This window comes from Bos taurus, chromosome 29 (assembly GCF_002263795.3).
Source record: "Bos taurus isolate L1 Dominette 01449 registration number 42190680 breed Hereford chromosome 29, ARS-UCD2.0, whole genome shotgun sequence".
Lineage (NCBI taxonomy): Eukaryota > Metazoa > Chordata > Mammalia > Artiodactyla > Bovidae > Bos > Bos taurus.
This window is the reverse complement of record NC_037356.1, coordinates 43774196-43795199: the sequence shown is the minus strand read 5'-3', so window position 1 is coordinate 43795199 and position 21004 is coordinate 43774196. Positions and strand designations below refer to the sequence as shown.

The 21004-nt window shown below is 57.9% G+C and overlaps 2 protein-coding genes across 2 annotated transcripts; both read left to right on the top strand.

Moving 5' to 3' along the window:
- Nucleotides 1-47: 47 nt before the first annotated feature.
- MAP3K11 (mitogen-activated protein kinase kinase kinase 11) lies at nt 48-16610 on the top strand. The gene is given in 10 exon segments (NM_001101991.1): nt 48-1245; nt 6261-6441; nt 6630-6778; nt 6899-7074; nt 7197-7440; nt 7923-8036; nt 9204-9339; nt 9431-9522; nt 14533-14958; nt 15747-16610. Coding segments are annotated over 10 exon segments (2595 nt in total). The 5' UTR covers nt 48-506; the 3' UTR covers nt 16085-16610.
- A 1486-nt stretch (nt 16611-18096) lies between these two features.
- On the top strand, nt 18097-20882 carry KCNK7 (potassium two pore domain channel subfamily K member 7). Its single transcript, NM_001192725.1, has 3 exons — nt 18097-18424; nt 19901-20299; nt 20523-20882. Exons 1-3 carry the CDS (start codon nt 18106-18108, stop codon nt 20726-20728), a joined length of 924 nt encoding a protein of 307 aa, NP_001179654.1. The 5' UTR covers nt 18097-18105; the 3' UTR covers nt 20729-20882.
- The last annotated feature ends 122 nt before the right edge of the window (nt 20883-21004 follow it).

Below are 21004 nucleotides of genomic sequence, written 5' to 3'. Positions count from 1 at the left end.
CCCCCGGGGCCAAAGTACAAAGGGAGGAGGAAGAAGGGAACGGGGTTGGAGCCATCGGGTCGAGAGAGCCCAGCCAGGAAGAGACAGCTAGCCCCAGCAAGAGACACTCCAGCCACCCCCTTCGCAAGGAGACCCAAACAGAGTCCAGGCGCTGCCCCTTGCTGGCCCAGCTTACACTTCGCGGGGTGCTGGAGCCAGGCTCCCAGGACTGCTCCAGACTGAGGGACGCCGGGGCCCCTCTTTGCTAGCCATGGTGAGACGCCAGAGGCCCCAAGGGCTCACCCCCCAAGCCTGACCACACTACCCTGGGTGGCCTTCCTCCGGAAGCCCGAGATGCAGGGGGCCGGGAGGCGACACTCCTGGATCCCCAGAGAGGCGTGGGTCTGGGGCTGAGGGCCAGGGCCCGGATGCCCAGGTTCCGGGACTAGGGCCTCGACAGTCAGCAGGGGTGGGGACCAGGGGCACCCAGGGAAGGTCCCCCACACCCACCAACGCAGCTCCCAGCCATGGAGCCCTTGAAGAACCTCTTCCTCAAGAGCCCACTGGGGTCATGGAACAGCAGTGGCAGTGGGGGCGGCGGGGGCGGCGGCGGAGGCTGGCCAGAGGGGTCCCCGAAGGCGGCAGCTTATGCTAACCCTGTGTGGACAGCCCTGTTTGACTACGAGCCCAGCGGGCAGGACGAGCTGGCCCTGCGGAAGGGCGACCGTGTGGAGGTGCTATCCCGGGATGCAGCTATCTCAGGCGATGAGGGCTGGTGGGCGGGCCAGGTGGGCGGCCAGGTGGGCATCTTTCCGTCCAACTATGTATCTCGGGGCGGCGGTCCGCCCCCCTGCGAGATGGCCAGCTTCCAGGAGCTGCGGCTGGAGGAGGTGATTGGCATCGGTGGCTTTGGCAAGGTCTACCGGGGCAGCTGGAGAGGCGAGCTGGTGGCTGTGAAGGCTGCTCGCCAGGACCCCGACGAAGACATCAGCGTGACAACTGAGAGCGTGCGACAGGAGGCCCGGCTTTTCGCCATGCTGGCGCACCCCAACATCATTGCCCTAAAGGCCGTGTGCCTGGAGGAGCCCAACCTGTGCCTGGTGATGGAGTACGCTGCCGGTGGGCCCCTCAGCCGTGCCCTGGCTGGCCGGCGTGTGCCCCCCCATGTGCTCGTCAACTGGGCCGTGCAAATTGCCCGTGGGATGCACTACCTGCACTGCGAGGCCCTGGTGCCTGTCATCCACCGAGACCTCAAGTCCAACAACAGTGAGTTCTGGGGAGTGTGGTTGGAGGGTGGCATGGCCTGAGCACACATCTACTGCCAGCTCGCAGCTGAGCCTACCTGGGGATCTACTAGAGACAGGAGCTACTGTTCTAGGAGCATCTCAGTTGACCAGGGGTGCCCCTGGGCTCACACTAGCCCCAAAGCAAGAGTCCCAGGCACCCAAGAGTCCTTTACGCCCCAGCCCCAGGAGGAGGCCTTTACCCCAACTCACAGGTGCCAAGTTAAAAAATTGGAATCTCTCAGAATTGTAAGCAACCTGCCTACCATGGCCACTACGTCAAGGAAGGGCATGCTGGATCCTGGCACCCCTCATCTTCAGGGAGCGCCCACTTGTCCTGCGGGTGCCTCCTGTCTCCTCCGCTTGTGGTGGGCAGCTCCTCCAGAATAGACATCTCAAAGGGAAAAGCCCCTCCCCTCCTCCCCACCCTCGGTGGTCAAAGCTGGGGTCAGGGATGGAATTCTAACCCCACTCCTTTCCCTGGCTGCACTCTCTCTAGCTGGTTATTTCAACTCAGAGCATCGATTTCACTCTGTAAAAAGGGAGTGATTGGGAGAATGAAAGGGCTTAATCGTTGGGCACCCAATGCCCGGCATCAGTGGGTCGTCAGCCATGGGTGTGGACGTTTGAAGGCTGGATTGCCAGGAGGGCTTTGCCTGGAATCAGCACTTGGAGTGGGCGTGGCAGGGCTAAGAAGACTTGAGGCACTCTATCTCCAGCCATTTCGGGTCTACGCGTGGCCTAGCATGGGCCCGAGACAAGCAAGTGACAGGTTCAGAGGGCTTCCTGAAGCAGGCAAGCTTCACACCTGGCCCAGAGCAGGGCATGTTCAGAGAGGCACCCAGCTGGATGTCCTGGCAGGGCCTGATGAGAGCAAAGTCAAGGAGGCAGCACCCGGCACGGTAGTAGGGATGTGGGTGGGCCTGCTGGGGCCCAAGGTGCAGACCGAAGAGCAAGAGGAAGGGCCCGCAGGACCACTGGAGAGCCACGGGTGGCCCGCGGAGGGGTGAGCATGGATACTTTGAGCCTCCCGGCCTGGGCTGACCATGGATCAGAGGCTTGTGGGGAGCAGAACACCAGGGCCCAGTGATACCCAAGTCCCTTCCTGGGCCGGAGGGGCCTCAGGAGGTCTGCCAGCCACCCCACCCACTCCTCTCATCCACAATACGGTGCAGGTCCCAGCACTCAGCTGCGCTGCTGAGCCCCAGCCATCTAGGGACCCTCACTCCCTGCCCCAGCCTGAGGGGGATTCCCCGAAGGCCTGGGGGGAGGGGACTCCCGTCTACTGTTTTTCCTCCAGTTTTCTTTCCAGAAAAAATGGAACAATAGCCCAGGCCCCTGCTCCCCACCCTCCCCACCGCTTCCTGCGTTTCCTGCTGCCCCTGAGCCGGCTTCCTGCCCCTGCTCCAGCCTCTGCTCTCTCCCCAGCCCAGCTGCCTGCAGGGGAGGAAAGAGTTGGGGGTGGGGGGGTTTGTGGGAGAGGAAGGAGCCAGGGATGGCACCCCCACTACCCCCAGTTCCCTGCTTTCACCCTGAGTCTGGGTGGTGGTGAAGGGCAGGCAGGGTGCCCTTAGCCTCCCTGAGCCTGGGCTCCCACCTCACAGACCCCAGTTCTAGGCCCGGGGTGCTGTCTGCGGCGTTGTGGCAGGGGGGAGTCCCTGGGCTGGGGGGGCTCAGGCAGGAAACAATGGCGTGATTTTCCTGGACAATGGGGGCCTTGTGAGGAAGCCTGGAGGGGAGAGGAGGGGGAATTCTCCAGGCCCACGAGTCACAGGACTGACCAGCCAGCCCGGCCTGGGCCTGACCTCCCCCAATTCTCCCCCAAAGGACTCCCCCCTCCATTGGAGACCTGGGCCAGGCCTCCCAGAAAGGAGAAGTAGGGACCATGGGAGGGAAGCGGAAGAGGTGTGAGCTGCTGAGGCCACTCCCGGGCTCCCCAGAGGCAGTCTAGGGAGGGGGCTGGGGGCCAGGTCCCTTTTCAGAGCCAGGGAGCCCTAACAGGGGGTGCTGGGAGGGGGATCTCTAGCTCCTTCTCTGAGTGACCCCTGATCACCCCATCCCTAAGGTCTATATCAGACACCAGAAGAGCAGCTTGGGTTGGAACAAATTCAAGGCCATTGGAGAAAAGCAGGGCTCACGGAGGGGAGGCTAAGGCTTCACAGGTGTGAGGTCAAGCTGGGGACGGGGTTGGCAGAAAAGTCACCAGTACAAAGGAGTCCTGAGACTGAGTGGGTTGCCACCCCTGTCTGGGCTTCAGATGATCTAATTGAAAAAAGGAGGCTGGACTCCCAGCTTGAGATACTGGTGCAGAAAGTGCTTCACCAGTCCGTGAGGTACCACAGGTGGCTAGAGACCTGACCAAGAAGTAGCAGGGGTTGGTCTTCAAGAGGATGGGTTGGTCCTGGCACCAGAGGAAGTGGGAGTCCCTCCCCAACCCCAGCACATGGACCCCTTTGCCTGGTCCCTCCCCAGCCACCCGCCCCAGCCTGCTGCGATTCTTGTTTGAAACGGATATTCACAGAGCTTACTAAATGGTCTTGTTCTGAGACTCCAGCAGCCAGGCCAGAGGCTGTTGTGAAGCTGCGAATAAGATGTGGTAGCGGATGGAGAGGAGAGTCAACTTGAGATTCATGGCAGCATCTCTGGAACAACTGTCAGATCCTTGTGTGAAAGCTTTAAAAAGGGTGATCTTGTTTAATACTCATGATAACCCTCTGGCTTTTGTTGTTATCCTCAGCTTTAACTGTTCAGGAGTCAGCCCCAGTTTAGCTCAGAGGAGAGGGTAGGTTGCAGGACCGTTCTCTGAATTTGGAGACAAGGCAGGAAGGTTTGCCAGGCACAGTGGGAGGATGTAGGTGGTTGTTGAGGGCATGGAGACCAGGTAGGGTGACAGCTGGGCAGCTGGACCCACTTCTGAATGAGGGCTCCACATACGGGAGATGCCAGTGAGGAGGGAGCAGCTGGCACCTGGGAGAGGCCAGGACAGCCTGGAGGCAGTAGGCCGAGGTCAAGGGGAGGCCAGTCTCTGAGAAACACCGGCATTGAAAAGGCTAAGGGTGGGGAGGCCTGAAGGAAACAGCACAAGCAGCCAGAGGCCCTGGGAGCCAAGGACAGCAGGGAGGGGCTGAGTAGCAGTGCCAGATGCCCCCATGAGGCCCAGGGAGCTTGGCCAGCAGCAGGATCAGGAGTTGTGGCTTTAGGCCTAAACGAGTGAATACCCTGGTTGTGCCACCTCCTCTGAGAAGTCTTCCCTGACTCACCTGTACAAGGTGCCTGTCTCCTCTGACCCAACCCCAGAACTCTGCGCTGCCCCCTCCGTGGTGCTGTCACCCTGGGCAGGATTGCTGAGAGATGTGCCCTGAAATGGCAACCGACTCCAGTATTCTTGCCTAGAGAATCCCAGGGACGGAGGAGCCTGGTGGGCTGCCGTCTATGGGGTCACACAGAGTCGGACACGACTGAAGCGACTTAGCAGCAGCAGCAGTGCCCTGAAAGGATATGTGTTCAGAAATGTCGTTGGCTTGGATGTCCCTTCTGTACAAAACAGTTGACTATAACCAGAAAAGTAGAGAGTCCTCTTCAGACCCTCGAAGATTCTCTGACTTTGCCTTACATTTTTCCTTTAAAACCTCTCTCCTTTGAGCCGTGCTTGTCCTGGTGAGACATTTGCAAGTTGTTGGCTTTCCTGTGTATACAGGGTATGGTGGTCCCATGAGGGACAAAGCCAGGAACCCTTGCCGTGTCCATCCACTCCTACATTTTTCCCAAACTCCTTTCTAGTCAACAACCACCCTTAGACCCCTTCGTCTCTCATCACATCTAGCCACATCAGTGGATATCTTTTGGAATCTTTCTCTCTTCTGGAAATGGCTGTGCTAGCCACAGTGGGACATGGGCACCAGGGGTCTATAGTGCCCGCTGGGCTTCCTTTCTCACCAGGCAGTTCCCTCCTGCTCCCCACCCCCAGGGAGGTTCTAAATCACACTCTTGCCTCGACAAAATGGCAACACACAGGTTTCTTTTGAAATCAAAGTCACAAATGCTGAGAGGCTGCCATATTGCTTATTTCTGTTCTGTGCAGGGTTAGGGGAAAGTTAGAACACTGGCTTTGGAACCACGCATACCAGGTTGTGGGTGATACCTGCTTTGTTTGCTTATGACCTTGGTTAAGTCAAATTGTTGCTCAGTTTCCTCTTCTGCAAAATGAGGATAATGATGTCTTTGTTATTGCTGTTTAGTCGCTAAGTTGTGTCTAACCCTCTGCAACCCCAAGGATTAGAGCCTCCAGGCTCCTCTGTCCATGGGATTGAACCCCTACCATCACCTAGCTGAGGCCAACTCCTCACTCTGGTCTCAGCTTAAATGGTACTTCCTCTGGGAAATCTTCCCAAATCTTACAATTTACTTATTGGCTGAGCCAAGGGCATGTGGGATCGTAGTTCCCTGACCAGGGATTGAACCTGTTTCCCCTGCAGTGGAAGTACAGAGTCCTAATTACTGAAGTGAAGTAAACTGTTAGTCGCTAAATCGTGTCTGACCCTCTGCAACGCCAAGGACTGGAGCCCACCAGGCTCCTCTGTCCATAGGATTTTCCAGGCAAGAATACTGGAGTGGGTTGCCATTTCCTTCTCCAGGGGATCTTCCTGTCCCAGGGATCGAACCTGTGTCTCCTGCACTGGCAGGTGAATTCTTTACCACTGAGCCACCAGGGAATCCCATGATGTTTACCTCACAGATTTGTGTATGTGTGTGTGTGTGTGCTAACACTGAGTATAAATGCCTAACCTCTAGGAGCCCCTTGGTAAATATGTCCCAGCCTTGTGTTTATTGTCTCATTCTATCCCAACCCCAGATACGAGCTCTGGCAAGGTTGAGACCAAGTCACCTCACTGCCCCCATTACCTAGCCAGGATGTCTGTCCGATGACAGTTTGCTCCCAGCTCCTCCCCTATCCCCACCCCCTGAGCCTGGAACCACAGTCCAGCCTCTCTTCCCCAGTTCTGCTGCTGCAGCCCATTGAAGGTGACGACATGGAGCACAAGACCCTGAAGATCACGGACTTCGGTCTGGCCCGTGAGTGGCACAAAACCACGCAAATGAGTGCTGCGGGCACCTATGCCTGGATGGCTCCTGAGGTTATCAAGGCCTCCACCTTCTCCAAAGGCAGCGATGTCTGGAGGTGCGGCTGGGTGGAGTCTAGACAGATATGAGGTCGTGGGGGTGGGAGAGGTGGCAGCCAAAATCTAGGGCTGGATGGATAAGCAGAGGCCAAGGGAGGGACACAGACCACTTACTCTTGGTTGCTTTGGGGTGAAATGGCAATGAATGAGTCGAGGCGGGAACACAGACCCTTTGTCTCACCTACAGCTTTGGGGTCTTGCTGTGGGAACTGCTGACCGGGGAGGTACCCTATCGTGGCATCGACTGCCTTGCTGTAGCCTATGGTGTGGCCGTGAACAAGCTCACACTGCCCATTCCATCCACCTGCCCGGAGCCCTTCGCACAGCTTATGGCTGGTAAGGGGATGGGGCAGGAGGGTGAAGGGTAGAGCTCCTTGGCCCAACAGGACATATCCACTCACAGACCCCTTCCCCTGTCCCCCCACCCCCACCCCCGTCCCCACTCCGTTTCCCTAGACTGCTGGGCGCAGGACCCCCACCGCAGGCCCGACTTCGCCTCCATCCTTCAGCAGTTGGAGGCGCTGGAGGCACAGGTGCTACGGGAAATGCCGCGGGACTCCTTCCATTCCATGCAGGAAGGCTGGAAGCGCGAGATCCAAGGCCTCTTCGACGAGCTGCGGGCCAAAGAAAAGGTGGGAGGAGTCGCGGTCCCAGGGGTGGAAGGAGACGCCGGGAAGGGACGTCTCACGGAGTGGGGATGAGCGCCTGGGACCGTACCCGCCTGACGCCACGGCCTTCGCTGTCCTGGGCACAGGAACTACTGAGCCGCGAGGAGGAGCTGACCCGCGCGGCGCGTGAGCAGCGCTCACAGGCAGAGCAGCTGCGGCGGCGCGAGCACCTGCTGGCTCAGTGGGAGCTGGAGGTGTTTGAGCGTGAGTTGACGCTGTTACTGCAGCAAGTCGACCGCGAGCGGCCGCACGTTCGCCGCCGACGCGGAACCTTCAAGCGCAGCAAACTCCGCGCGCGCGACGGCGGGGAGCGTATCAGCATGCCACTCGGTAAGGGGCGGGGCCCCAGCGCGCCGCCCGCCATTGGCTTCGCGGGCGGTGGGGCGGGGCCAGGCGGGTGGCTGACCGCGCTGGGATTGGTCTAGGGCGTCGGTGGGTGGGCCTGTGAGCGGAGGCTGCAAGAGGTGGGATCGGGAGTGTGTTCTTGTCTGTGGGCGGGTTCTGGCGGGAATATTTGCATGTCGGCCTGGGAGTGGCTGCGGCCGGGAAGGGGCGGGGCTCATGAATGTTTGGGAAGGCCGAGGGCACGGGGTGGGCCCTCTCCGACTTCGCCGCGCTTGCCGGGGTTGGGGATTTCCTTGATCCAGGATCTCAGGAAGCCAGTGAGGCCGGCCCCAGTCACCTAGCCTCCGTGTTAGGCCGGATTCCAGCACTGCCTGCGTGGCCTCCGCGCTGCCGAGGGGCCCTGCGGGTTAGGATCCTGTCTCTCCTTCACCACAAACTTGCACTCTGCTTCTCTCCCCCAACTCTAGACTTCAAACACCGCATCACCGTGCAGGCCTCGCCTGGCTTGGACAGGAGGAGGAACGTCTTCGAGGTCGGGGCTGGGGACTCTCCCACCTTTCCCCGGTTCCGGGCCATCCAGTGTAAGCAGCTTCTCCTCTTGCCCACGTCCTTCTCCCCAGATCTTACCCTTTCGTCAAACCTTATCCTTGGAAGTGGATCCCTTGCACTGCCTCCTCCTCTTCCTCCCTGCTCCCAGGTTCCCTCCCCATCCATCTAAACTGGTATCTGAGTTCCCCAAGCATCAGTCATTTTACAACTTTTTTTTTTCTAACAATTGTATGATGCTATGTACCATCCACTTTCCTAAGTGCTTTGCTAATTATTAGGGTGTCCTCGGTGGCTCAGAGCATAAAAAGAATCTGCCCATAATGCAGGAGACCCAGGTTTGATCCCTGAATTGGGAAGATCCAAGAAGGGAATTGGAGAAGGCAATGGCAACCCACTCCAGTACTCTTGCCTGGAAAATCCCATGGACGGAGGAACCTGTTAGGCTGCAGTCCATGGGGTCGCTAGGAGTTGGACACGACTGAGCGACTTCACTTTCACTTTTCACTTTCATGCATTGGAGAAGGAAATGGCAACCCACTCCAGTGTTCTTGCCTGGAGAATCCCAGGGACGGGGGAGCCTGGTGGGCTGCCGTCTATGGGGTTGCACAGAGTTGAACACGACTAAAGCGACTTAGCAGCAGCAGCAGCAAGAAGGGAATGGCAACCCACTCCAGTATTCTCACTTGAAGAATCCCATGGACAGAGGAGCCTGATAGGCTACCATGGGGTCACAAAGAGTCAGACACGACTGAGTGACTAACAGTTGCTAATATTAATTCCTCACAATGACCCTGTGAGGTAGATGTCTTTATTATTACCTAGGTTTTACTGATGAGAAAAGTGAAAGAAGTAACTCCTAATACTGCATAGCTGATAAGTGGCAGGGTCAGAATTCAGACCCAGTTTGCTGCAGTGTCTGTGCTAACTCCTAAGCAGCAAATGCCAGCTGAAGGACTAGAAGAGATGCCCCACTGCCAGTCTCAGGACCCACACTCACCTACCCCACCCCAGTTTGTGCAATTTCTCTGTAAGCCCAAAGCTTACCATGGGAATGGGATGGGGCCCAGCCTGACTATCCGCTCCCCATCCTCCAAGAAGTTGCCCCTGGAGCCCAGTTCTTACGATGGGAGGACAAGGATCAGGGTCCTTGATCTTGACTCAGACTCCTTCGGTTCCCCCCCTCACCCTACCCACCACAGTGGAGCCTGCAGAGCCAGGGCAGGCATGGGGCCGACAGTCCCCAAGACGTCTAGAGGACTCAAGCAATGGAGAGCGCCGAGCATGCTGGGCCTGGGGTCCCAGCTCCCCCAAGCCTGGAGAAGCCCAGAACGGGAGGTGAGTGCCTGACTGCCACCTACCCAGCAGCTCCTGCCTCCCAGCAGTCCTGAGATTCACGAAGCACGACTCCTTCTCATTCCCTCACTAGGAGAAGGTCCCGCATGGATGAAGCCACGTGGTACCTGGATTCAGATGACTCATCCCCCCTAGGATCTCCTTCCACACCCCCAATGCTCAATGGTGAGTGGCCTTGTCTGCCCCCAGCCAACTGTTGCTGCACTCCTATGGGTACTATGGCAAGGCAGGCCATTGCTAGAACCCAGGTCTGACGTATAAGCCCACAACTGAGGGAGATCCCGCCTACGCCTCAGGGGGCCCAGAGTGGTCCCATTGTGCAGGGCTGGCCTCCATCAGCTGCTGTGCCCTCAGCAAGCTCTAGGGAGCAAAGGAAGACAAGAAACAGTGGCCCCTGTTTGGGACCCAAAGGAAGTTGGGTGCAGAGAGGGAAAGGAAATTGTGCATGTGGGGTGGGGTTAGAAAAGTGGCTACTGCACTGTGCTTCTCAGAGTCCTTTCTGGGGAGCTTGGAGGTGGAAAAGAGGATAAGAAAGCTGAATGGGTGGGCATCCAGGGCCCCCTCACTGCATCTGGGGCAGTTCTGGGGTCTTCTGTTTTCCATAATGGCAACAGCACTTGCTGTGTATCAGGTATTCCATCCAAGCAACAACCCCATGAGGGATTATTATACCTATCTGAGGCTCTGAGACATAATGTAATCTACCTAAGTCCCCCAGCTAAGGATCTGAACCCAGGAAAATATTGACACTCATGCTCATAGTGAGCTTCCCCAGAAGCTTTCATTTAAAGAAGGGGTTTCTCACCTGCAAGCTGCTTGGGAAGCTAGGGGATCAGCAGAAAGCAGGGATCCTGGGTCAGAGGGGCATGGCTCATCTCAGCACTGCCCAGCATTGGCAGGGACTAGAAAGTTGCAGCCTCCCTTGCCCAAGGGTCCTTTTACAGCCCCCAGCTGCACCTGCTTCTCAAAGTCAGAATATAGGACCCAGCTGTCATCAGACCAGAGTCCCATTCAGCAAACAAGTTAGACTCACTCCTCTCACCCCACCCAATGCATCACCTCCACCATTACCTAAGCTAGGATTCACAGTAATAACAACAGCAAACGTTTATTGGGTCCCTCGTGTGCCATTTTATAGCGGAGAAAACTGAGGCACAGACAGGTAAAGTGATTTGAAGTAGGACGCATAGCAGAACAGGGATTTGAGCCCAGGGCTTCCCTGGTGGCTCAGCTGGTAAAGAATCCACCTGCAATGCGGGAGACCTGGGTTCGATCCCTGGGTTGGGGAAGTCCCCTGGAGACGGGAAAGGCTACCCACTCCAGTATTCTGGCCTGGAGAATTGTATAGTCCATGGAGTTGCAAAACTTTCACTGACTCCAGAGGCAGGGCCCTGGACCCCCATCTGCCATGCCATTTCTTGCTCCAGCAGTTGCATTGCCCTAAGCAGGCTGTGCTACAGGGACCGAACTGAGAATTGGAAGGCCAAGGGGGCTGCTTGGAGTCACCTGCTCTAGAATGCCCCAGGCCAGAAAGTTCAATGGAGAACATGAGGTCCTGTCAAGCTGGATGTGCAGGCAGAAGCAGCCCCTGACCATGGTCTACAGATCCCTTCAGATCCCTTTGGCCTTATCTTCCCTGGGCTCCCAGGAGCAGGGACCTCATCTTTCTCCAGCTTGCCCCCTTACCTGAAAGGGTATCCCTTGTCCCAGCCCAGCTGCTGGCTGAGCATCTGTTTGCACCTGTGCAAGCCTTCAGCCAGCTGTCTTGGCCCACCCACAAGTGAGTGATCTTGACCTCCCAACCACCTACAGAGTCAAAAACCTAGCTAAGAATCAAAGATGTCCCTGAGAGATTGTCCCAGGTGTTAGCCACACCACTGGGGAGTCCCATCTCCCACCCCTTGTCCCTGCCTGGGTGTGCTGGCCCCTGGGGAACTGGTTGTTACAGATTGGTGGGCACGGTCTGCCAGCAACTGCTCCATGAAGCTTTTGCCCTGGAGCCACCAACTACCACATGGCCATGTCCTTTCCATGAGGCCCTGTAGAAGTGATTTCACCTTCATCTCTGAGTCAAGAATGGTTTTTCTGCTTTCTCCGTAACAACAGGGTTGCCACCTCTTACTGCCAGGGAGTTTAGAGGTAAATTAAAATTACTGCCAAGTAACCTGGGGCAAGTTTCTGACTTCTGGGAATCTCAGTTTCTCAGGATATCAACCTCAGTAACTTCTTTCCATTCTTAGTTGGTGTGCTGATCTCCAGCGTCACTTTGTTCTTTTTTTTTTTGCTTGTTTTAAACATGTTTTTCCCCTGTTCTGTTTTAAACTCACTGTAAATGATCAGTTTCCTCACCTATAAAGTGGGGAACAGCGATCACCTTACGTGGTTGTCACAGGGATTCTAAGAATGGATTCTTCCATCAAACATGTACTGACACATATAATGAGCCAGGCATCATCGTGCTAGAGATCAGCAGTGCCTTGACCTCTGGGCGGGCCTAGTCTGGTAGAGGAGGCAGGCTCAGAAATAAACAAGTACAGTAGAGAGTAGCATGTGGCTGGCTGAAGGACTATACAAGGCATAGCATGAGCAAGAACTACATAGGTTAACAGGGGATTCTGAAAAAGCTTCTGTTTTGTTTTTTAAACTTTTCTTTTGGTTGCACTGGGTCATCATCGTGGCACACGGGCTTCTCATTGTGTGCAGGCTTAGTTGACCCACAGCATGTGGGACCTTAGTTCCTCTGCCAGGATCAAACTCCCATCCCCTACATTGGAAGGCAAATTCTTAACCACTGGACCACCAGGGAAGTCCCTGGCAAAGCTTCTAAAAGAGGAAAAGTTCTTGTTTTCCTCTACATTCTATTGCTTCACTTCTGACACCATATGTGTGGAGCTTTTCCCACACCGGCCAGTTCTGGGCCACCAGCTGGAAGTCCTACAATCCAATCCAGTTCTGACACCGTGTACCTGGAATTAGCGTCAGACCCCACAGGCTAAGGGCTCAGGACTCCAAGGCTCCTCTGTTCTGCAGACACCAGTTGTAAGTCCAGGTTGTCACCGGTGCTCCTCTCCAACCAGCTCTACATCTGAGGTTCCTACGACCCCCGCCTCAGATTTGATAATGTCCTTGAAGAGGTCACAGAACTCAGGAAAACCGTCTACTTCCTAGACTACTAGATTATTATAAAGGATACAGGTCAAGGACATACAGATGGAAGACATGTGGAGGGCAGGGTATGTGGGAGGGGCACACAGCTTCCATGCCCCCTCTAGGCACACACCTCTGCTGGTTCACCAACCCAGAAGTTCTCCAAACCCTTTGGCTGGGTTTTTATGGAGGCTTCATTACGTGGATGTGATTGATTAATCATTGGCCATTGGTGACAGGAGTCAATCTCCAGCCCCTCTCTTACCCTGATGCAAGTAGAAGTTGAAAGTTCCAACCCTCTAATCACACAGTCCGTTCCCCTGGCAGACCCCATCCTCCAACAATGACCGCATCAGGGACTTCCCTTGTGGTCCAGTGGTTAAGACTCCATGCTCCTAATGCAGGGGTTATAAGTTTGATCCCTGGTCGGGGAACCAAGATCCCTCATGCTGCACAAGGCTGCCAAAATAAAAAGACATCAATATGAACTCTCATATGGAAATTCCAAGGGTTTGGGGAGTTCTGTACCAGGAATGAGATGAAAGCCAAATATGTACTTTTTTATAAACCACTGTCACGGCTTCATAGAAGCTGTGATCTCTCAGCTGGGTCTTAAATGTTAAGTAAGGGACTACTGAGCGCGAGGTGGGAAAGGTGTGCTGAGTGAAGGGAACAGTGTGTGTGCAACCATGGGGCTCACCAGACCTAAGGAAGAGGAATCCTGGTTGGAATTCACTGAAGGAGTTGAGAGCCAGGGACTCACAGGCCTGAAACAGCAGGCTGGGGCCAGTTCAGGAAGGATCTGGAAGTTGGGGGGGAGGGGGGCGGGCAGGTTTAAGCAGAGACTTGTCTTTAGCAGGTTTACATTTTAGAAGGCAATGGCCACTGCAGGGGTGGGGTTGGGTAGGAGATAAGAGAGAGATGGGGTGGAGGTGGGGGGTGGAATTCCCTGGCTTTCTGGTGGTTAGGACTTCATGTTCTCACTGTTGAGGGCGCGGGTTAAATCCCTTGTGGGGGAACTAAGATCGCACAGGCCTTGGGGCCGAGCCAAAAAAGAGAGAGATGAGGTAAGGGTTGTGGCTGAGGATTGACCCCAAGCAAAGTCCTGGTTCACTGCAGAAGCTCACGTTTTTCCCAGCTTTGCATTCCTTCCTCTGGACCCCCACCCACTGCTCCACGCCAGGCAGGCCCAAGGAAGACAGAGAGGCCCTGAAAGCCCAACCAAGGAGCTTAGGCTTTTTTCTAGCAGCTGTGGAGAGCCATGGTAGGTTCTAGAGCTGAGGAGGACTTGACAAAATTGGGGTTTGTGGGGGGCCATCACAGGCTGCCCTACCTCAATGACTGGTTCTCCAGACCCACCCATTTGGTCTAGAACGGAATCAGATTAACCCTAGGCCCACAGGTTAGGACATATGTCCTTTAATCCAGGGCAGGGTAGCCTTAGCTAAGCCTGGGAACCCCTGGGGCATGAGGCTCAGACAACGCAATGCCCCTAAATCACTCAGCTCAGGCCTGACACAAACAACTGACCTCTCCGAGCCTTGATTTCCTCATTTCTGGAATAGGGACAGTGTTGTATCCCTTTAGAGCTGTTGTGTACATTGGAATTGGCCTGTGTGCCTTATACAGGTTACCACTGGAGGCCAGAGCAGGCAAGTAGAAGGACCAGGGCTGCCCAACCAGGGAGGAGATGGGCACCGCACGGGTCCCAGCTGTGACTCTGGCCCCTGTGGATATCTTCTGCTGCCCATTGAGGGCACTGAGGCCGGCCCTGCTCTGGCTTGAGCTTGCTTCTTGGTGGACCCTCGGCCTTCCCTCCAGCCAGCCCTCCTTTCGTGGGCCCCAGGCCACCTGGCTTAGCTCCTGCTGCTTTCAAAGGTTGCACTGCCCTCCTCCACCCCCAACACTTCTGAAAAGCCAGAATGGGGATGCGGAGGGAGGACTTGGACTGGGGGAGTCAGGGGAGCAGAAGTCAGCCCTTGCTCCAGGGCCGCCGGAAGTCGGCCTAACCTGTGTACCCGCCGCCAGGTAACCTCCCGCGGCCGAGCCCGGAGCCCGAGGAGCCCCGGCGGCCGGGCCCGACCGAACGCGGCAGTGGCTCCGGGACGCCCAAACTGATCCAACGCGCGCTGTTGCGCGGCACCGCCCTGCTCGCCTCGCTGGGCCTCGGCCGGGACCTGCAACCCCCGGGGGGCTCGGGCCGAGAGCGCGTGGAACAGCCCTCGCCAACACCGCCCCGCTCGTCGCTGCCGCTGCCCACCCCGTCCCCCACCGAGCCGCCCCCATCCCCGCTCATCCGCTTCTCCTCCGAGACGCCCGAAACCCCAGCCTCCCCGCTGAGCCCCGACGCCTCTGGCCCGGCCGCCCCCGCGCCGCCCCTGCTGCTGGAGCTGGGTGTCCCTGCTGCGGGGCAGCCCTCAGCCAAGAGCCGCCGGCGCGAAGAGGAGAGGCGCGGTAAGCGGCCTACTGCCTGGTGACGGGGGAGGAGGGGCTGGTGGGGACCCGCAGGGCAGTGAGCAGGGCTGCAGCTGTCTGCTGGACCTCCAGCTGCGCCCTGGGGTGTGGGGAGCTGAGTTCTATGTTCAGCCATCGGGGCGGGCCAGGCCGGTTGTGAAATAATAGAAGTATTAAGGATCTCCCTAGCAAACTCCCTGGTGGCTCAGACGGTAAAGCGTCTGCCCGCAATGTGGGAGACTCGGGTTCGATTCCTGAGTCGGGAAGATCCCTTGGAGAAGGTTCTGACAATCCACTCCAGCACTCTTGCCTAGAAAATCCCATGGCCGGAGGAGCCTGATAGGCTACAGTCCATGGGCCCCATGGGGTCACAAAGAGTCGGACAGGACTGAACAACTTCACTTCTTAGCAAACTCCTACTGGCTGTTTACCTGGGTCAGGTACTATTTCTAGTCCTTTAGAAAGGTCGCTTCATTCAATTCTGATAACAGTGCTATGAACTAGGCACTCCGGTTAGACCCATTTTTTGGTTGACATGTAAGGCACAGAGAAATGAAGGGACTCAAACTAACCAGCTGCTGAGCTGGGTTGATCAAGACCTGCTCCTGAGGCTTCCTCACTCTTAACTGCTAAATCGCAGCACCATGGAGCAGGAAGGGTTATGGAAGTCTTGAATCCCAGAGCTCACTGCCATGAGCAAACTGAGGCCCAGAGCAGGGCAGTGCCCCCTGGGGACACCCAGGAGCCGGTGACTGCCTGACCTGGGCCCCCTCCCCTTCATTGAATAGCCAGCGCCGTCTCACCGCCGCCGGGGATATCACGCTCTGCTCCTGGCACCCCAGGGACCCCGCGCTCGCCGCCTCTGGGCCTCATCAGTCGACCTCGGCCCTCACCCCTCCGCAGCCGCATCGACCCATGGAGCTTTGTGTCCGCTGGGCCACGGCCTTCACCCCTGCCCTCGCCACAGCCTGCGCCCCGACGGGCACCCTGGACCTTGTTCCCAGACTCAGACCCCTTCTGGGACTCTCCGCCTGCCAACCCCTTCCGAGGGGCCCCTCAGGACTGCAGGGCACAGACCAAAGACGTGGGTGCCCAGGCCCCGTGGGCACCAGAGGCAGGGCCCTGAGCCGGCTGGCTGCTCGCCCACCACCCTGGAGGAGCCTCAGCATACACTGGAATAGGAGCCAGGCCAGTCTCTCCAGCTGCCTTGGTCTCGCCCAGGGACGCCGCCCCCTCTGGGGGTCAGGAACACTACACTGCACAGGAAGCCTTCACACTGGATGGGGGGGCCTGCACCCCCGACACACACCTGCAATGGGTGGGTCCCCCGACTTACCCGCCCCACTGGGGCCCGACACTGTACCCAGCTGGTTGGGAGGACCAGGGCCTGTCTCAGGGAATTGCCCCCCGGGGGCGGTGCAGGGAAGCAGGGAGGTGCAGGGGAGAGGGGCCAGCCTTAGCTGTCACCAGCACTTTTGACCAAATCCTACTACTGTGTCCCCTGCCCCTGGGCTTAGTGCCTGGGCCCCCCTGCCCTGGGGGTCATCTGGGGCCAGGGCTCTCTGGGTGCCTTCCTGCTGCCCTGGCCAGGGCTGGGGCCATGGCCTCAGGATCCAATGAAGCCAAATAAACTCCCCAAGCTGTCTCCCCAAGCACAGCCTGTCAGCGTTCTTCGAGATAACTGGGGGATCCAGACCATCCCATGACCCTGGTGACCTCAGGCCCCCAGCAGAATGGCAGGTGGCCTGGGCCAAGGTTGGGATCCTCTGGACCGCATCTCTCTCCCGGGATCAAGTTCAACTGATCATCAGGTGTTACAAGGCCCTTGTTAGCCTCCCTGACATCCACACACTTGGGCCTTACTTGCCTGTTCCCACCCTGGCTGGGCCTTTCCCACCATTTCAAGCAACTGTTTGCCCTGATTGTTCCTGTTTCGGGGTGGTTCCCACTTATTCTCAGGGCCCACAACAACACCACCTCCCCTGGGGCCCCTTCCTGGCCATGCTGCACCCATTCCAGGCAGCTTGCTGAACTCAGGAGCCCACAGTTCTCTGGGTGGTATCTTAGGCGTTTGTCCAGGGTTTGTTTTTATCCTGAGGCCTGGACACAGAAGAGGGTCATCCACCCTGACACCTGGCTTCACTCACACTTCTCTTAAGAAGGCACGGGGGTTCTACAGACCACCCCTCCCATGCCACGCCCTAGGACAGGGGCCCCTGGGCTCAACCTCCAGTGGTTTGTGGGAGTCGTGGTCCAGGCTCCCTCTCCCCCTCCCCTTTGCACCTCACCACAGCCAGGTCTACTGTGTTCAGCAGGGCGGGGACTCGGGAGAGCACAAAAGTTTCTCAGGAAGGATTGGGAATGGCGGAAGCCTCACCTCTCCAGAGCACCCAGCATCCTCCACATCTGTCCTGCCTGCCCCATCCCAAGTCCTACCATCCTTCTTCCCATTCTTCTGCCCAGGCCACCACCTTCTCATCTGGGGTACCGGCCGTAGCCCTGTCCATAGGTCCCCATTTTTCTCACCACCCAACCTCCTTCCCACCTGGCCTGGCCTCTTCTCTTCCCCAGCTGAACTGTCGCTCTCCAAAGGGAGCTTTTCAGGCCAAGTTCCCCTCCCCCAGAACACTCTCCCATCATCCAGGGCGTTTCCTTCAGGGAGTTTATGACAATGTGAACTCGCCCTGCCTTCTTGCTAACAGGTTTCTCCTGGGAACACTGGGAGGGCAGGGACCTGCCTCTGTCCTCTCCCCTAGGGTCCTCAGGGTCTGGGGACCTGCTGACTAGTGAATGGGGTCTGTGACTGGGTGAGCTCACATGAACCACCACTGTGGGAGGGGGAACTGGTCAATCGCCTTGCTTTCACCTGATCCTCACCGCCCATCACTCAACCACCCAGCTTTGGGGACCTGGGTGGGAAACTTGTTGCCCCCAGAAACAGAGGAGTGACCCCAGCTCCCTCCCAAGCCTGAGCCGCCTCGCCTTGCCCTCCTGGCTCCACTCACCCCAGCTCCATCCCAGGCTTCCTTCCCTCTCCAGCCACCCACGCAGCCCCTCCCCCCAGCCCCACCCTGCCCAGCCCCTCCCAGGTGCCTGTGGTGGAGAGTTGGCTCCCCGGGCACCTCTGACAGACTCTGGTGGCATACCATGGGGGCTCTAAGGCCCTGGGCCCGATACGGGCTACTGGCTGTGGCCCACCTGCTGGCCCTGGGCCTTGGGGCCACAGTGCTCCAGGCCCTGGAGGGGCCTCCAGCCCTTCGGCTCCAGGCCAACCTCAGGGCCGAGCTGGCCACCTTTCAGGCAGAGTTCGGGGCCTGCCTGCCAGCTGGGGCGCTGGAAGAGCTGCTGGGCACCGCCCTGGTAGCCCAGGCCCATGGGGTTTCCAGCCTGGGCAATGGCTCTGAGGCCAGGAACTGGGATCTGCCCTCAGCCCTGCTCTTCACCGCCAGCCTCCTCACCACCACGGGTAAGGCGGCCGGCGGGGCGGCAGGAAGGCGCTCTCAAGGCAGTCCCTACCCAGGGTTCCTGAGGGTGCAGCCCTCCCCCAGCCCCAAACTGCTAGACAGAACCCAGGCCTCATTAGGCCTGTCATCAGGGCTGGGGCTCCCCCCACCAACACACCCCAACTGGTGCCTCAACTTCAGGTGCCAGGGGGCGTGGCCTTCTCAGCCCCACCCCCAGGCAGCTGTGAGACCCAGGGGAGGTGCCCAGACCCCACTGGCCTGAGGCGAGACTGGGGAGCCTGTGCGGTGGGATGGATTCTTGGATGGAGGGAAATGGAGTGAACCCAGGTACCACCAACCCAGGAGGAGTGTGGGGGAGGATGTCAGCTAATGAGACGTTAGCCCAGGCAAGAGGGCACAGAGACAGACACGAAGAAATTCCTGGGAGAGGAGACAACAAGTGTGAGGGCCCAGAGCCCAGGAAGTGGGGGTGGGGGGTGGGAGTGAGGTGTTTGCCCTGTAAAGTGTGTGAAATTCATTTATTTATCTAGGCTGCACCGGGTCTTAGTTGCAACACCCAGGAGGATCTTGGATCTTCATCCTGGTATCTTTAGTTGTGGCACATGGGGTCTGGGTCCCTGACCAGGGATTGAACCCGGCCCCCTGCATTGGGATCACAGAGTCTTAGTCATCAGACCACGAATGAAGTCCTGAATATTTTTTGAAGTCCCATTTTCCACCTTCTTTTGGAGAAACTTGTAAACCTACTTGCGCTGAGCCAGAAGCCCCTGTTGGAGAACAGGGCCCGCCCTTGGGACAGTGTGTGTGCTCTCCCCCCAACCTCTGTCCCCACCACTCCCTTTTGGCTCACTTCTGACTCCTGGAGGCATCTGTGTTTTACAGCCCTGGACCAGCTGATCCTGTTCCCCCAGCAGGCCCTGATCTTTCACCTGCCCTGCCTTTGCACATGCCTTTCCACCCTTGAAAAGCACACTGCCTCTTTTGCAACCCTCCATGTCTGGTGTCTTGACTGATTTTCCTGCCCGCCTCCCATCTGAACCTGAGCAGACTCAGGTTCCAGCACAGGGCCTGGCACCCAGGGTAACTTGATATGCCTTTGGGGAATGAATGAAAGACTGGGTAACATTTCACCTGGTGAACTGGGAAGTGTGGATCAAAGACAGACTGAGGAATCTCTCAGGTCAGGCTGCCTCGGGGTAGGACGGCAGCTCTCAGAAGTACCCCAGCTACAAGAGGCCTGAGGGGGACTCTTCTCTTTTCATCCTTTCATGTTCCAGAATGTAAAAGAGTGACCCAGAGAGGTTCAGGGACTTTACCAACACCCCCAGTGAACAAGGGGAAGAGCCCACAGAGAACAGGCCCTGAATAGTTCTGGCTGTGTTGGCCACCAGAGGGCAGCCTTCTGCAGGAGCGAGGCTCGGGGAAGTGGGCACCAGCCGCCCCACCAGGGTCATTACCCGTGGCTCTCTCCTCTCCAGGTTACGGCCACATGGCCCCGCTATCAGCTGGTGGAAAGGCCTTCTGTGTGGCCTACGCGGCCCTGGGGCTGCCGGCCTCCTTAGCCCTTGTGGCTGCCCTGCGCCACTGCCTGGTGCCTTTGCTCAGCCGCCCCGGGGCCTGGGTAGCCACCTGCTGGCAGCTGACGCCGCCCAGGGCTGCACTGCTGCAGGCAGTTGCACTGGGCCTGCTAGTGGTTGGCGTCTTCGTGCTGCTGCCAGCACTGGTGCTGTGGGATGTGCAGGGCAACTGCAGCCTGCTGGAGGCCATCTACTTCTGCTTCAGCTCCCTCAGCACCATCGGCCTGGGGGACCTGCTGCCGGGCCACGGCAGTGGCCTGCATCCAGTGCTTTACCACCTCTGCCAGTTTGCGCTTCTGGGTGAGTCCAGCTGCTAAGGAGGATGGGGTAGAGGGGAGGAGAGAAGGGAAGAAGACCCTGGACTACAACTCCCATAAGCCCCTGGGGGAGGCTGAGCCTCACAGGTTGGAAGGCCCCTGCCCCAGGGCATGGTGCAGAGTCTTAGTTGGCAGTGGGAAGAGAATTGTGTGGGTGGGAGGTGGATGGGAGCATGAGAGCTGCCCTAGTAACCTCTCCTCCCCAGGTTACTTGCTCCTGGGGCTCCTGGCCATGCTGCTGACTGTGGAGACCTTTTCGGAGCTGCCCCAGGTCCGTGCCATGGTGAAGTTCTTCGGGTCCAGCGGCCCTGTGAACGCTGAGGACGAAGGTGCCATCCTAGGCCAGGACGAACTGGCTCTGAGCAACATGCCACCCTCAGCAGCGGCCCCAGCACAGGCCCCAGCTTGCTGACAGGTGTCGGTCATGGAGCTGCGCTCCTTGCAGGTGGAGAAGCCTGAGGAGGGAGCCCTACGGAGTGGCTGGGGAAGGATCCGGAGGAGGGAAGGGAAGGCATGGATGTGAGAACCTCGGGAAATAATGTGTTAATAAAAAAACAGGCAACAGAGCCAGCTGTTCTCCTCTCTTCTGTCGAAACGGGACTTCCCTACAGCCATCAACAACCCAAACTCCATCATCCTTTAAAGGCAGAGGTCAGGCCTCTGGTCCCGCCTAGGCTGGCATCTGAAA

Coding starts and splice junctions, on each gene's coding strand:
- KCNK7 (NM_001192725.1), top strand. CDS start 18,106: ATGGGGGCTCTAAGGCCCTGGGCCCGATACGGGCTACTGGCTGTGGCC. Junction 18,425..19,900: donor CAGCCTCCTCACCACCACGG/GTAAGGCGGCCG, acceptor TCTCCTCTCCAG/GTTACGGCCACATGGCCCCG. Junction 20,300..20,522: donor CTGCCAGTTTGCGCTTCTGG/GTGAGTCCAGCT, acceptor TCTCCTCCCCAG/GTTACTTGCTCCTGGGGCTC.